Raw genomic sequence first — 15,374 nt, forward strand, 5'->3', positions numbered from 1 at the left:
CATCCGAAGATGTATCACTTGCAAAATGAATAGACCCCCTAGGCTACTGAATAGTGGGGCGTTTCACCATCTTCTTAACACTCCTATTGGCATTGACCTTTTACAGTATTTGAGCCGAGGATTGAGTAACTTAGAATTGTTATTAAGTAGCCAACCTTACAAAACTCAATTTTTTTCTCATCCTTTTCTCATTGCGTGGGACCTTGGCTTTAGGGGAGTTAGCTCCTCGGCCGAGCCCCTAGAGTTATCCATGCGACTAACGCTACCTAGCGTAGCCCCTAGTCAAGAAGCGTAGCCCCTAGCGGAACTTTATACTAAAACTCTATAACCAGTTGTTAGAAAGGACAAAGGAACTCTCTCGACCTACCGCCTATGCCAACACACAAACCTTTCCCACAGACGGCGCCAATTGTAAGGACACGATTCGTGACGAACCGTAACAGTGTTGGGTTCGCACGTGAAATGGCCCAAACAATATCATTTGTAGAGCATGGGTTTGAAAGGCTAGGCCTTGGTCACCAGGTGGTGGGTATTTCGTGGTGTTCATACATGGTTCAGTTTTCTTCACCCCTGGAGTCTTTCTCCTGGAGGTGGGCTGGGAGGCACTGGTTTCTGGCCATTTTTCCCAGCCCCCTCTCTAGATTACTTATTTTTCCTTTTATACTAGCCTGCGTTCACTGTCTTTCGTCCACGTATAGGGTCAACCTTTCCAAGACTGATACTTGTCCCATCAGCCCATACCCAAAGTCGTTGGGGGTGGTTGTAAAAGCCAAAGAATACGGCTCTGTCAGGTGCAGAGTATTGAATGGCAGTAAGGGCAGCTTTCCCTAGATATTTTAGATTTTCTTTTAAGCTTAGTTCTATATCGTTTCTGCCCCTCTTTTCGGTGGGACTTTGAGTCTGCCGAGGACTGAACTGTCCTCGACTGTATCCCAAGGCTATCCTATGTTTTATATTTATCGAGTTTGGGCCATAGCCCTCCTCGGCTTGGGCCTTTGGACTCTCCACGAGTAAATGGACCTGACCCATAAATTATTTGGGCCCCACAATATCCTATCAGCGTACCATGTATAAAGATTTAGTATCGAAAAGTTTACCTTCACGATAGTTTAAATTGAACTTCCTCCAACCCATTAGTTGACAAGTAAAAAAAGAAAAATTCATGTAAAATTTTAACATGTGACTTATTTAAACAATATATGTAGATAGCCTCAAAATTTATCATATATTGAATTGGATGAAATTCCTCCAAACTAGTTAGGAAAAAAAAATTCTTGTCCACTCAATAGTTTATGAAACAATGAAACCTACCTAATCACATGTGGCACTTAAACTTGAATGTTTGATTTCTATAAAAAAAAAAAAAAAAAAAAAATGATAGAACTGGTGTTCAAAATTTTTCCACTCTATTTGTTGTTAAGTAGAAAAAAAGTTAATGGTTTTAATTTTTACATATAGATGAAATATGTAGTATCTTGCTATTTAATAAAAGATGACAGGACCTTACATGAACAGATGTATTTTACAAGTTCTAAACTCGTAACGTTTATAAAAAATAAAATAATAAAAATAAAATTATTATAAACTCGTTAAAGACGAAGACATAAATTGCATGGAATTTAAAGGAATGTAAAGACAATACAATAAAATAAAATAAATTGCTTGGTATTTAAAGGCAAGTAAAGACAAGATAATAAAATAAATTGTTTGGAATTTAAAGAAAAGTAAAGACAAGAAAATAAAGTAAAGTTTATTGGAAAATCATTTTTTAGGAAAATTTTCCTAAATAAGTTCTAATCTTGCCACATCAAGCCTTATGGATTCTTTACTAATAGAAGAAATGGGAGGCAAGCCATCACCATTCTCTAGGCAACATACCCATATTGTGCTTGGGAACATGGTTTAGAACCCATTTAAGAAAAACCCACCTACGATAAAGCTTTATTTTCTAACAAGAATGGTCGCACACACGACCTAAGCCATCGCATACCATCTAATTGAGAATGTAAAGATTTATCATAAATGTCATGTTTACTTTCTTAAGTGAGAAAGTAATCAAAAGAGTGAGAAAGTACCCAAAAGAAAAAGGGGTGGAAATTTTTTTTCAGGTTTTGAGAGAGAGAGAGAGCAATGAAGAAATATAGAGTATAACAAATAAATAGAAGGAATGAAAAATATATAAAGATGAACAACTACATAAATGCAACAAGATAGATAAGCAAGTAAATAAAGCAACAAGATAAATAGAAGCAACAAAATAAATAGATGAACAAATAAATAGGAACAACAAGATAAATAGAGCAATAGATATATGAACAAATAAATAAGTTTTTCCTAAATGCTTAGACTTGATGAGTCCTACCCCCTAGGGATGCTTCTCACATAGTGTCTACGAAAAGGTATGAAACTCATCTAGGAAAATCCTAGAAGCATATAGATATACAACAAGTAAATAAAACAATAAGTAATATAAAAGATAGAACAAGGAATTAAAATGCAAGAATGTAAAGAGCCAAATAAATAAATGAGGCTCTTTTACATATAGAATGTTATGATGTTACAAGAGAAAGGAGAAATCAGTATAGCTATAAAGAAGCTAACCCATTTCCTACAACTTACCCATTTATCCAAAAGTTTTTTTTTTTTTTTTTAAATATATATATATATATATTTTTATGGAAATAGGGAGTGGCTGGAAAATTTGAGAGAGGTTTTCTAAGGAAAAATGAGAGAGAGAGAGAGAGAGAGAGAGAATTCTAGCCTAGAGAAATTTTTGTAGGTTTTTTTTGTGTGTTTACAAAAAAAAGGGGAGCTATATATAGCAGTAGAGAGACCATGTGGGGGCGTTGATGTAGTACCTCCCACATAGCTGGATGGTGTCATGCAGCTATGTGGGGTGTGTTGCACAACACCCCACATGATGTCTCGCATTTTTTGCCCAAGTTGTCCTATTTTGTCTTTTTTTTTTTATTTATTTTGGTCTGATTTTTGTACTACTATTTAGAGGCATTTTCGAGCTCTGATTTCTTCAAATTTGGTATCTCTCGATGTCTAGTTTCTATAGGCTCTAACCTTGCTCAATATGGAGTTACAGTTGCCAAGATATCACGTTTGGAAGAGAGGTGACATAGTGTAGGAAATTTTGCAACACCATTTTTGAAAAATTCATTTCTCTATCAATCCGTGATATATATCGTCAAGCCCTTTTTATGAGAGGTAGTCGAGACATCATAATTCAATCTTGTTCTAACAAATTGCTTCAATTGTTACTCAGTTGGTATAGTTGTTTGTACAAAAACAACCCAAAGCAATTATTTTTGACCTGAAAATAGTGAAACATTTAATCAGGGTTTCAAAATTGTTTTGATATCTCATCTATTTTAGGTTCGATTGTGGCCTGTGAACTATCGTTTCAAAGGGAAAAATATGACCTTCAAGATGGTTCAAAATTTAACCCATTCGGACAGTTGTATCAAAAACTCAGTTTTTTTACTGTCCTTAGTTAGGGTTTTTGGTCTTAGTTCTTGTCAGAAGTGACTAGATAGGTTGCAAATTTTTGCTCCACCATCCAATCATGTTTCATTTATTTATTCCCCTTTTTGGCTTTAAAAATCATGATTTTCACTAGTTTTATTTTGACGTGTTAATCGGGGCCGGACAAAATATAGTATCGACAATGCCATCCAATGGTGGATTTGTGGAAATTCACTTCTAATAAAAAAGATATTGAATAAGGTTGTAATCTAAGACTACAACCAATTTTGTAACTAAATTTTATCCTTATAATATTATATGGCTAAGCTTCACATTGATTTTTATTATATATTATAAACACAAGGCAAATAGGCTTTTAATAATAGTATAAATCATCATCATCAGCATGAGGGGCCGTTTGGTAATGTTGTTCTAGTAACGTTGTTTGTATTTTTTGGAAATAGGTGTGGGTGAAAAAGTGTGTGAAAATACGTGTAATATTGTTTAAACACTGAAACTGTTACTCAAAACACCTTACCAAATAGCCCTATGACTAGTCAAGAACCTTAGTTTCACCCATGTGAGAAGTACCAACATGGCAAAAGAAAAGTTAAAAATAAAGACAAGCAAGTAAGTAAATGGAAGAAAAACAAGAAACGCTATTTGCATATTAATCAATTCAAAATAGTGGTTGTTGGGTTTTGTGCAGTGGCGGCGGTGTCATGTATGTGGTGATGGTTGGCTTTGGTGTGTTTTTGGTATGTTGGTGGTTGTATATGTTTTTTTTTTTTTTTTTTTTTTGAGAATGAACCATAATAATATTATTAATCAAAAGTGGCTAAGTCAGCTTGGACAGCATGATGAATGTCTGGTGGTACATCTTCCATCCAGACAGTTAGATCCTGCTCCCTAATAGCCCGTCTTGCCAAAGCATGGGCGACAGTATTTCCTTGACGACGTACATGAGAAAAACCGATAAATTGAAAAGAAGTTGACAAACTTTTGACATCTTGAAGTAGATGACCATGTAAGGCCCAGGATGGAGTATCATCGTTGAGCTCCCTACATATGGTTTCTGAATCTCCTTCAAAGATGGCTTTAGTTATTCCAAGTTCAAGTGCAAATTCTGTGGCTCTCCTCCCAGCTAATGCTTCGACTTGTGCAATTGTTGCTGGAAGTGGCATTTGTTGCGACATAGATGCCATTACAGCTCCTTCTGCATTCCTGATTACGACGCCAACACTTGCCTTCTCTTGTTGGGAAAAAATAGCGCCATCATAATTAACTTTGTAAACCCCTTGGTCTGGCGGCTTCCATCTAGTATGGTTTCGATGTTGTGGTGTCCCAATGACTGGGTGAAGGAGTTGGAACTCGTTTTTCCTATCTTTTAATAGCATATAAATCTGATCAAGTGGGCATGCTGCTTCCTTGAGACGAATCTGGTTTCGCCTATTCCACACTGCCCAGCCCGTGAATGCCATTAAAGCTACATCAGTCTGTTCTGCAAATGCTCACTTGAATATATCCTTGATACGTCTTCCCTTCATCTGCTCAAGCCACCTCCATTATAGGTTTGCGTTCCACACTACCTGCACATCAGAATAAAAGAAAATAGTATGTGAGCAGTCTTCATCCCCTGTTTTGCACACTTCACATTGACCGTCTTGTGTGATCTTCCTACGGCAAAGGTTGGTCTTCATAGGCAAAGCTTCTCTGCTAGCTCTCCAGACAAAATTCTTTATCTTATTAGGCACCTCCAGTCCCCATAAACTCTTCCAAAAACCTGAATCTTGCTCTGCTATCTGGGGTTGTGCAACACTCTCATGTAAGAACCGGTAACCCGATTTTACAAAGTAATTACCAGAAAGAGTGAATGGCCAAATCAGTACATCTGTTTGGTGTGTAGAGCTCAAGGGAATGTTTTTTATGGTCTCTGCTTCCTGTATAGTGAACATATGATCAATAACCTCCGTCCTCCACCTTCGTGTCACCAGATTTATTAGAACCTCCACATTTGAATTCTCCTGTAAGAACCGATAACCCGATTTTACAAAGTAATTACCAGATAGAGTGAATGGCCAAATCAGTACATCTGTTTGGTGTGTAGAGCTCAAGGGAATGTTTTTTATGGTCTCTGCTTCCTGTATAGTGAACACATGATCAATAACCTCCGTCCTCCACCTTCGTGTCACCAGATTTATTAGAACCTCCACATTTGAATTCTCCTGTCCAAACAAAACTGGTGTGGTTATTTCGGCTGAAACTTTTGATGGCAGCCAGTTATCCCCCCATATCCGTATCTTCTTCCCATCTTCCACTCTCCATAGGGCCCTTTTGGTGAGAACCTCCCTGCCTTTAAGTATACTTTTCCATGCATAAGAAGCGGAGGACGAATCCTTTGCTTCTAGGATGGAACTCTTAGGAAAAAATCTAGCCTTGAAAACTCTGTAAAACAATGAGTTGTCATCATGAAGTAATCTCCAAGCTAGTTTAGCAAGCATCGCCTCATTAAACATAGTGAGATCTTTAAATCCCATCCCCCCTTGATCTTTGTGTTGACACATATCCTCCCACCTAACCCAATGGATTTTTCTCCTATCTCCCCTTTGCCCCCACCAAAACTTCCTTATAAGAGACTCAATCTCATGGCACAAAGTGATAGGGAGTTTAAAACAACTCATCGTATAGGTGGGAATGGCTTGGATAACTGATTTGATGAGTACTTCCCTACCGGCTTGCGACAATAATTTGCCCTCCCACCCTTGTAATCTCTTCCATACTTTTTGCTTCAATTGATCAAAGCTTGCTCTTTTGTTTCTCTCAACCAATGCCGGTAATCCCAGATATTCTTCATATTGCTTTAGCTCATTTACTCCAAGGGCTCCCATAATCTACCTTTGCATTTCACTTGGGGTGGATTTACTAAAAAAGAGAGCTGTTTTGTCTCTATTTAGTTTTTGCCCCGACACATTTTCATAGGACGAAAGAATATCCATCACCTTTTTTGACAATCATGGATGGTGGCCCTGCAAAACAAAAGACTATCGTTTGCAAAAAATAAATGGGTTAGTTTTGGGCCATTGCGACAAATGGACACACCCTGTAAATCACCTCTCTCCGTTGCTTTTTGAATCATATGGTGCAAACCTTCTGAGCATAGCAAGAATAGATAGGGAGATAGTGGATCTCCTTGGCGGATACCACGACTTGGCTTGATATTTCCGCAGGGTTCCCCATTGATCAAGATTGAGTATGTGACTGTGGTAATACACTCCATGATTAAGGCCACCCACTGATCATTAAATCCCATTTGAGTCATCACCGCCTTCAAAAAAGACCATTCAACTCGATCATATGCCTTACTCATGTCGAATTTAATAGCCATGAATCCCGAATTACGAGAGTTGTGGTTTTTCATGTAATGCAGCGTTTCAAAGGCAACAAGGATATTATCTGTAATCAAGTGCCCTTTTAGAAAGGCACTTTGATGTTTCGAGATAATATTGGGGAGTACTCTCTTCAACCTATTAGCAAGAACTTTTGAAAAAAATCTTGTAAAGCACGTTACATAAACTAATAGGTCTGAACTCCGTGACATTCTCTGGATTTTTAGTTTTAGGGATCAAAGTGATAAATGTATGATTTAATGAATTTGGTAAAGAAACCAAATTTAAAAAATTCAGTATATCATGAATCACATCACCTTTAACCAACTCCCAAAAATTCTGATAAAATAGTGGTGGCTTCCCATCTGGCCTCGGTGCTTTGAGTGAAGCCATTTGCTTTAGAGCCACTTCAACTTTCCAGGCTTGGAAATCCCCAGTCAAGCTCTCATTCATTTCAGTGGTGACTATCTTCGGTATAGAGTTCAAATCTGTCTCGGCAATTTCCGGGTTTGAGGATGAAAATAATTGTTGGAAGTAGGCAAGGAATATGTCCGAGACCTCCTCAAGTTTAGTGCACCAAATGTTGGATTGGTTTTTAAACCTAGAGATAAGATTCTTGCGCCTTCTCTGAGTTGCTCTACAATGGAAAAAGCGAGTGTTACGATCTCCATCTTCGAGGTACAGAGTGCGTGACCTTTGGCGCCACATCCTTTCCTCCTTGTCCATAAGAGAGTTAATCTCTTTTTTAAGCCCAAGTAATCTGTCCAAAGGCCCTCCCTGAAGTAACCCTTTTTCAACCCATGTAAGCTCTCTCCTTTTCTTCTCTAGTTCTTTCTTGATGTTGCCAAAACAGTCCCTACTCCATTTGGTTAGCGCTTTCCCACAAATTTCAACCTTCTTTATTACTCTCGTATTCCCTTCCTCTTCATATTGTGCCTGCTAAACTCCTTCCACTGTTTCATCACACCCTTTGTCACCTAGCCACATCTCCTCAAATCTAAATACTTTCTTCCTTTGTGCACAATCCAAATCTGACTGCTCTATCCACAGTATTTTATGGTTTGATGTCGTATTGTCCATATGGTGAACTCGAGTACCTGGATACTTTGAAAACCAACCATATGAGACCACTGCTCTATCTAATCTTTCCCAAATCGAAATCCCATGGCTATAATGTTTACTCCATGTAAAGGGGGAGCCTTTGAAGCCTATATCTATGAGACCACATTCATCCAAACTGTCTCGGAAGAGTTGCATCTGACCCGGCGGTCTTGTCGATCCACCAAGCTTCTCTCCTTGCTTTAAAATCTCGTTGAAATCCCCGGCGCATAGCCAAGGCAGTGAGTTTTGATGATGAAGACGGCGAAGTAGTTCCCATGATTCATGCCGTTTGTGAGTTTCCAACTCACCGTAGAAACCGGTGAAGCGCCAAGCTGCATCAGAATCTTTATTGATGATGGCATCAATATGGTTCAAAGAAGAAGAAACCACATCAACCAACAATTCATTCTTCCAGTACATAACTAAACCTCCACCTCTATTAATCCTCTAAACAAAAAATTTCTTATCAAAACGAATCCGATCTTTCACATAGTCTAGCCTTGCTTCGTCTGCCAATGTTTTGGCCAAGAACACGACATGGGGAGCTTTTACCTGCACCACGTCTGCAAGCTCTTGAACTGCTAGTTGGTTTCCAAACCCCCTGCAGTTCCAAACAATGCAACTCATTGCGCCTGGCGGGGCTGAGAATCAGCCTCCGCCAATATTGAATAGTTTTCCTTGTCTTCGTTTGATACTATGATTTTCTTGCATGGCACATCCCAGATATCAACCACCATATCAATAGGACGTTTTGGTCCAATCGTATCCTCTGTTATGGGAGTCTTGCTAGTAAATTCACGTACCAGACGTTTCCACTTAGTTTGTGAGGGATTCTCAATGGTCTTGGGTGCATGGGAGTAGTTTGTGACATCTTGTAATGGGCATGCATGAGACTTGGGTGTTGAAATTTCACGTAATGGGGTCCCTGCCTAAATCTTATTAGGTGCTAACTCATTCCGCAATTTTTCCATATCAAAAGAGTTTGGACTTTCCTTGGTAGAACCTGAATTCTTGGTGTTTCCCAAGGTCTAGGGATCCTCATAAATGCCAAGTTCATTGTCAATCTCCTTTAATTGTTGAGCAAAATCTGGTCCTTTAATTCCGTGAACTGTGACAACTGGATTGGGAATAGAATTTTCAGCCGTTTGCTTTTGGGACTCCGTAAAATCCGCCTCCATATCATAAGTTTCCTTGTTGGTTCGAAATATTGCCTCAGAATTTTCTACTCCTTCCGCTGCCAGACTGAACTTCATCTCCCTTCTCCACCGTGTGGACATGTTTTCCATCCTATCCTCATAGAATCTCGATACCCGAACAACACTCTTCTTAGATGGACCTGATTGTGTGGCTCGGATCCATGACCCAAATTGCTGATCCTCTGTTCTTAGAGTGCCCTTGCTTTGAATCTAGATGTCGCAATCCCTGTCACCATGGTCAAGACAACCACACCAATAACAAAAATTAGGTAGACGTTCATACCTGAAATTAACCCATATTTTTCCACCTTCCTCAAAGGTAACTATCCTTCCTCGACAAAGTGGCTGGTATACATCCAAGGTGACTCAAACTCTAATGTAACTACCTCCCTCGCTGTCAGAGACATTAGTGGAACGATCAACCTGGCCTATTGCTTCACATATATCTTCAGAAACAGTCTTGTTTCTATAGCCAATGGGTATATTGTGAACTTGAACCCAGAAAGATGCCTTATCGAATTTCAAATCTTCAAGGGGGGTTTGTCTCTCGTATCTTTCAAGAACCACCAAATATTTGTCAAAACTCCAAGGTTCTCTGGAGAGAATGCGATCTACATCTTCCTTATTATCAAACACAAATAGAGCTTTATGAGTTCCTTCCTTACTAACAGTAAAACCTTTATCAGCCCTCCAAAGCGGCTTGAAAGTCCTTGCTACTGCCTCCATATTTAGAGCCTGCTTAGTAAGAAATTAGCTGCAATAATAAACTCCTTAGAGCACCTATCTTTTTTGACACAGAGATCATCTCCTTCCTTTTCGGATAGAGATAGACAATTCCAGTGCCTTGTGAGATCTTCCATGAGAAACCAGTAAAAGAGAAAGAGGGAGAGAGCAGATTTGTATTAGTGAAAAAAGAAAAAGAAAAAAGAGAGAAAACCGTTTCCCAAACCCCTAAAGAAAAAGAAAAACCAACAAGCCCTACATGTAAACTTGTTACACGAGGGAAGAAGAAACCTTACAAGAAGGTACGACAATTCTACTGTCTAAGAGAAGGGGGAGACCACCTTTCTTAGTGACAGAGAAACTCTCTGTTAACAAATTTCATAAAGACATTTGTTTAGGAAATTGGTGGTTGTATATGTTGAGAGGAGAGAGAAAAAAGAAATATTTAAATGAAGTAAGAAGTTAATAAAGTATTGAGTCAGATGTGTGCACATTAAAAACATGGATAGATATATAAACTAGAAAAAATAGAGTTTTTTTTTTTTTTTTTTTTTTTAAATAATTGATTTAGCTAAAAATCTGAGGAGGCTAAATGCTCTAATGGCAATAAACAAAATGGCTAATTTGACTTGGTTAGAAAAATTACTGGATTAAAATAGTTAACTTAAAACTAAAAGGACTAAAATGATTTTTGGGCAAAGTTATCCAACTACAATAACCAACTTCAAACTTAAAGAACTAAAATAATTTTTAGATAAAGTTAATGATTTAAATTGCATTTTTGTATTTATTTTTATATTATAGAAGGTAAGAGGGAGATTAAAAAATCTTTTATTATTAGCAAAAAGTTTATAACTTATGAATTTGATTAGCTTTATAGTTTAGTTTAATTAATTTTTGTATATACATTATTGTCAATTTCTTTAAAACTTTTTCTTCTCTTTCAGTATGTGTGTGTTAAAATACTTAATATTCTAAAAAAAATTATAATATTTATTGCATTTTTCTTAGTATTTAATTTCATTATTAAGATAAAGAGTTTAAAAATTATAAGATTTAGAGGTTTTTTTTTAGAGAGAATCTCTTTCTGGGTATTTAAAGACTAATTATTAATTATTATTATTTTTTAAATTTACTGCCTCTACATCTTTAATTATGAACAATTCAATTAAAAAAAAAAAGTTTGCATCACTCTTATTTATTTTCTATGTTTTTTAATTAAGAATTGTTTATTCTCTCATATCAAACAATTGTAATCCCATATTCTCTGTGAATTAATTAATTAATTTTTTTTTTTTTTTTTAGAACTGATTAGAAACTTTCATTAAAAGCGAAGCCAAAAAAAAGAAAAATAAAGAAAAAGTATAAACCCCAGGCTTAACTACATGCAGTTAGCCAAGGAATAAAGCTGCTCCAAGTGCACTAAAGAAAACACACTACACCATGCCCCACACAAAAAGCAGCTGCTAAACCCATGAGCCCCCAAACTCTAGACTGCATCAGCCGTTGGTATTCATCCAACAGCCCCTATGCCCCATTGAGAATCAAACTAGGATGAACTTGTTTATGCTCAAAGTAAAACTTATTACGAGCATTCCAGATCGACCATGCCAGGATAGCCCAACGTTCCAACTCACATGAGTCCAATATCCTAGCCATATGTTCAAATAATATGAAGAAGTCACGTGCCTCATTAGAGCATTTTTGTGTTTTCACCTTAACTAGGGCCCATACATTCCTAGCTAGAGGACTCCCATAAAATATGACCCGTTGTCTCAGGTTCTTGGCAGCAGACACCACACAGTGACTCAGTCTGAACCTTTCAGGTTGGCTCTAGCTGGCAGACTGTTTGAACAAGCTCTCCAAAGGAATGTCCGAACCTTTGGTGGCACATTTAGTGAATTAATTTTTAACTTTAACAAAGATTAAAAAAAGAAAATCCCATCTTCTTTTACCAAAAGAATTGACCTTTGGGGGACCACCATTTTTAAATTAATTTTTAACTTTAACAAAGATTAAAGATAAGAAAATCCCACCTTCTTTTACCAAAAGAATTGACCACCATTTTTTGAGTTGGGAAATGATCTTTATATATAAAGAACTTGAGTGAGTGAGTAGGAAAGAAGAATCAGGAGGAAACAATAAAGAAAGAGAGTGAGGCGGAGGGAATGGCCAGCCGGAGCATACTTCCTTTGCCAACCTACCTCCACAGCGAGGCGGAGTCTTCTGGAAAATCGTTGCTGATTTTGTCGGGGGCACTCTTCCAATGCCACTACTCAGACGACCGGAATAACAAATACTAGTAGTAGAAGTAGTACTACTTTATTCTCTATTTATGGGTGTTCATGTAAGGTGTAATAATTGGTTATCTATTTCTTTTTAAGTTCTTATATATTAGTATTTGCTAGTGTTGTGTTAGGGTTTTGGTGGCTAAGCTTATATATGCTGGACACTATATAGGAGTACTAGTTTTTGTTTTTCTTTTGTAGTATTATCCTAAAAAGCAGCACCAAAATCAGCATGCCTTTCTAAATGTTATGTACCGCCTTTTATGTATATGGCGATTGGCGATGAACAATATTAAGCAGCAATTGCTCTATTTTATTTATCCCAGAAGCGTATTTATTTTTGGTTTGTCGTAAATTAACACAAGTCAAAATTGCATATTTTTCTTGGCAACCAAACAGATAATTATGGAAGGAATGTGAGAGATCACAGAATCTTGAGTGAATTAAGTCAGGCTGTGCCCTCTTACAAAATCAAAAACGCAAATGCAAGGAAAACAGTACACCCAATCGAATTTCACACTAATTAAAATTCCACACAACCCACAGAGAGAGAGAGAGAGAGAGAGAGAGAGAGAGAGAGAGAGAGAGAGAGAGAGAGAGAGAGAGAGAGAGAGTTGAGGAAGTGAGGAAGTGAGTCGTGACAGACAATAATAGTAGGCCGTTTGGTTCATCGTGATGTTACATTAATATTACGCTATAATATTATGTTATTATAATTTTACATTAATGTAATCTTAATATAAGAATACAACATTACATTGTTTAGGAAGATAATGAGATTAAGATGATACAATATATTTTGTAATTTTAAATTATAATAATGTTAGATAAAATAAAATAAACCAAAAACTATAATATCACATCATCGTAATATGCATCACATTAAGAGCACATCGCAGCAAACTAAACGCCCCTTAAGAGTTGGGTAGGGTTGGTAGTCTGAGCCTATGTCTTATCCTGTGTTAATTTTAGAACTACAATATATATATATATATATATATATATATATATATATATGTATGTATATATTTCTTTCTTTTTTGGAGGAAAGAAGAAAAGAACCACAACCTTTCAACTATGATATTTGGCAAATTGTGACCGACCGTCGGTCATTTTCAAATTCTTCAATGATTTAATGCACTTTGTCATAACTTGATGACATTTGTAATTGTTTAATCAGTAAACTATTACTTTCACATCAATCTATCATTTATTTTCTTTATTATTCATGGCACATAATTTGTACCCACAAGCTTTCTCTTTCTCTTTCAAATCAATTCCTTTTTCCCACTTTATTTTTTAAAGAGCAATGCTACATAGACCAAAAAAAAATCACAATATTTTTTACAATAATCGAAGTAGTATGTTTTCACTGATATCATATATTTGTGAGTTGTAATAAAGCGGTGTAATTTGGACTCTAAATTGTTACTCAATTTTCTTCTCTCACGGTAATGATTAGGGATCAAGTTAGTCAATTTTGAACCTAACAAACATTAGTCCAAACCTCAAAGGTATTAATTATATTTTACATACCCTATTGTATTTAACAAAATGATAAAACCCGGGTTCAAAATTCCTCACTCTATTTATTGTGAGAAAAAAAAATTTGCACTTTGCACTTTATGGTTTTAATTTTACCTATTGATGAAATATCTCTGTTTGCTATTTAATAAAAGGGTAAGACTTAGGTATAGTACTTAGGTGTTGTTTCTTAGGTTCCCCTCTTAAGATTCTGTCATGTGGATATTTTCTCATGAGATGGAAGCGTATTTTTTAGTTAAGTAGGCACATAGCTGAATCTTAAGAAAAGAACCTAAGAAACAACACCTAAGATACTGTTCTTAAATTTTGTCCTTGATAAAAGATGACGGGCCTTACATGAACATATGTATTTTTTTTTAATAAACTTGTACCTTTATGTCATTCATTGTTGAAGAGAGAGGAATCTAGACTATTGGATGGATCATAAGGCTGTGATCAGACTTCAGAGCTTAATTTACGTTCTTAATTAGCATCTCAGTTTTAACTTTAGTCACTGAATTTTAGAGATTCTCAACTAGTTTAAGCTTATGATAGCTAGGAAGCCCAAAGTATCCATGATTCCCTATAGACATTATTAAAACCTATAATCCATCTATTAATGGTTGTGTTGGGGCAACAAAGCTAGCTTGTAGCTAATATTTAGAGTTCTTTATTATTATCTAGAAACTCGGATACACAAAAGGCATGCGTAGCTCGTTGTACCATATCATCTCATCTCAGTAAAATACTTGCTGTTATTTGATTGAAATTTACCATTTTAGAGAAAAGTTTGTATTTTATAGTAATAGACAGTACTACAGTAGTAGTTTTTAGGCTAACTGTTATTTGATTAAAAAATAGGATGAAAATATTTAGGGGAGAAAATTTGAAGGAACATCCTGTCATGATTTTAAATTTTAAATTCAAATAATAACAAGAACATTTTTTTCCTATTTTACCCTTATCAGCTAATTACAATAATATTATATGGATAAGTTTCATACTGATTTTTATTATATATTATGAACACAAGGAAATTCGGCTTTTAATCTATACTATCTATAACATGATTCTCCTTTTTAAATTGGACTTTTATATGGTTTAGAAATACCCCTAAACTCTACATTTAATAGGGACAAAACTTTGGGACAACCTAGTAAAAATATATTTCTAACTCCACTTAAAGTCTTAAAATGCCTACAAAATAGGGCATTCTTCTACTAATATATATCTTCAAAATAAAATTATCTAAAATTTAAAAAAAAAAAAAAAAAACTTCTCAGTCTACAATATTGTATATTTCCTTCAAGACTGGCCTGGGCCGAGTTCCAAAATTTGGCAAGCTTAAAATTTCTATTATTGATTTTAAAATTAGGACCTAAATAAATTTTTTCATAATGTTGATTTTTTAATGCAAAAAAAAAAAAAAAAAAAAGAGTATAAATGGTAGAATGTGGAAGGGTTAAAGCTTTTCTCTACTTTTTCTAAAAAAAAAAAAAAAAAGCTTTTCTCTACATGATGACCTGGGCCGAGTTCCAAAATTTGGCAAGCTTAAAATTGCTATTATTGATTTTAGAATTAGGACCTATATAAGGGGATTCTCAACTGTTATTCTGATTTTAATGTGCCACCTTTTAGCTTAAACTTATCGCTTCATATTTCTTTTTTTGAAAATAATAATA

General features: G+C 35.9%; 2 protein-coding genes across 2 annotated transcripts; both read right to left on the reverse strand.

Annotated features, from left to right (window-relative positions):
• Window positions 1–4,298: 4,298 nt before the first annotated feature.
• LOC115964780 lies at window positions 4,299–4,955 on the reverse strand. The gene has a single exon (XM_031084033.1). It carries the CDS (start codon window positions 4,953–4,955, stop codon window positions 4,299–4,301), a length of 657 nt encoding a protein of 218 aa, XP_030939893.1.
• A 1,492-nt stretch (window positions 4,956–6,447) lies between these two features.
• On the reverse strand, window positions 6,448–7,586 carry LOC115964781. Its single transcript, XM_031084034.1, has 3 exons — window positions 7,178–7,586; window positions 6,622–6,927; window positions 6,448–6,500 (listed from the first exon to the last, which is right to left on the reverse strand). Exons 1-3 carry the CDS (start codon window positions 7,584–7,586, stop codon window positions 6,448–6,450), a joined length of 768 nt encoding a protein of 255 aa, XP_030939894.1.
• Between the last annotated feature and the right edge of the window lie 7,788 nt (window positions 7,587–15,374).

This window comes from Quercus lobata, chromosome 10, assembly GCF_001633185.2.
Source record: "Quercus lobata isolate SW786 chromosome 10, ValleyOak3.0 Primary Assembly, whole genome shotgun sequence".
Classification (NCBI taxonomy): domain Eukaryota; kingdom Viridiplantae; phylum Streptophyta; class Magnoliopsida; order Fagales; family Fagaceae; genus Quercus; species Quercus lobata.

Excerpts from the sequence above, each read along its gene's own strand:
- LOC115964780 (XM_031084033.1), bottom strand. The coding sequence starts at position 4,955 with ATGGCATTCACGGGCTGGGCAGTGTGGAATAGGCGAAACCAGATTCGT.
- LOC115964781 (XM_031084034.1), bottom strand. The coding sequence starts at position 7,586 with ATGGACAAGGAGGAAAGGATGTGGCGCCAAAGGTCACGCACTCTGTAC. Across the intron at positions 6,928-7,177 it reads TTTTTGGGAGTTGGTTAAAG|ATAATATCCTTGTTGCCTTT; the intron begins GTGATGTGATTC and ends ACTTGATTACAG. Across the intron at positions 6,501-6,621 it reads ATTCTTGCTATGCTCAGAAG|GGCCACCATCCATGATTGTC; the intron begins GTTTGCACCATA and ends TTTGTTTTGCAG.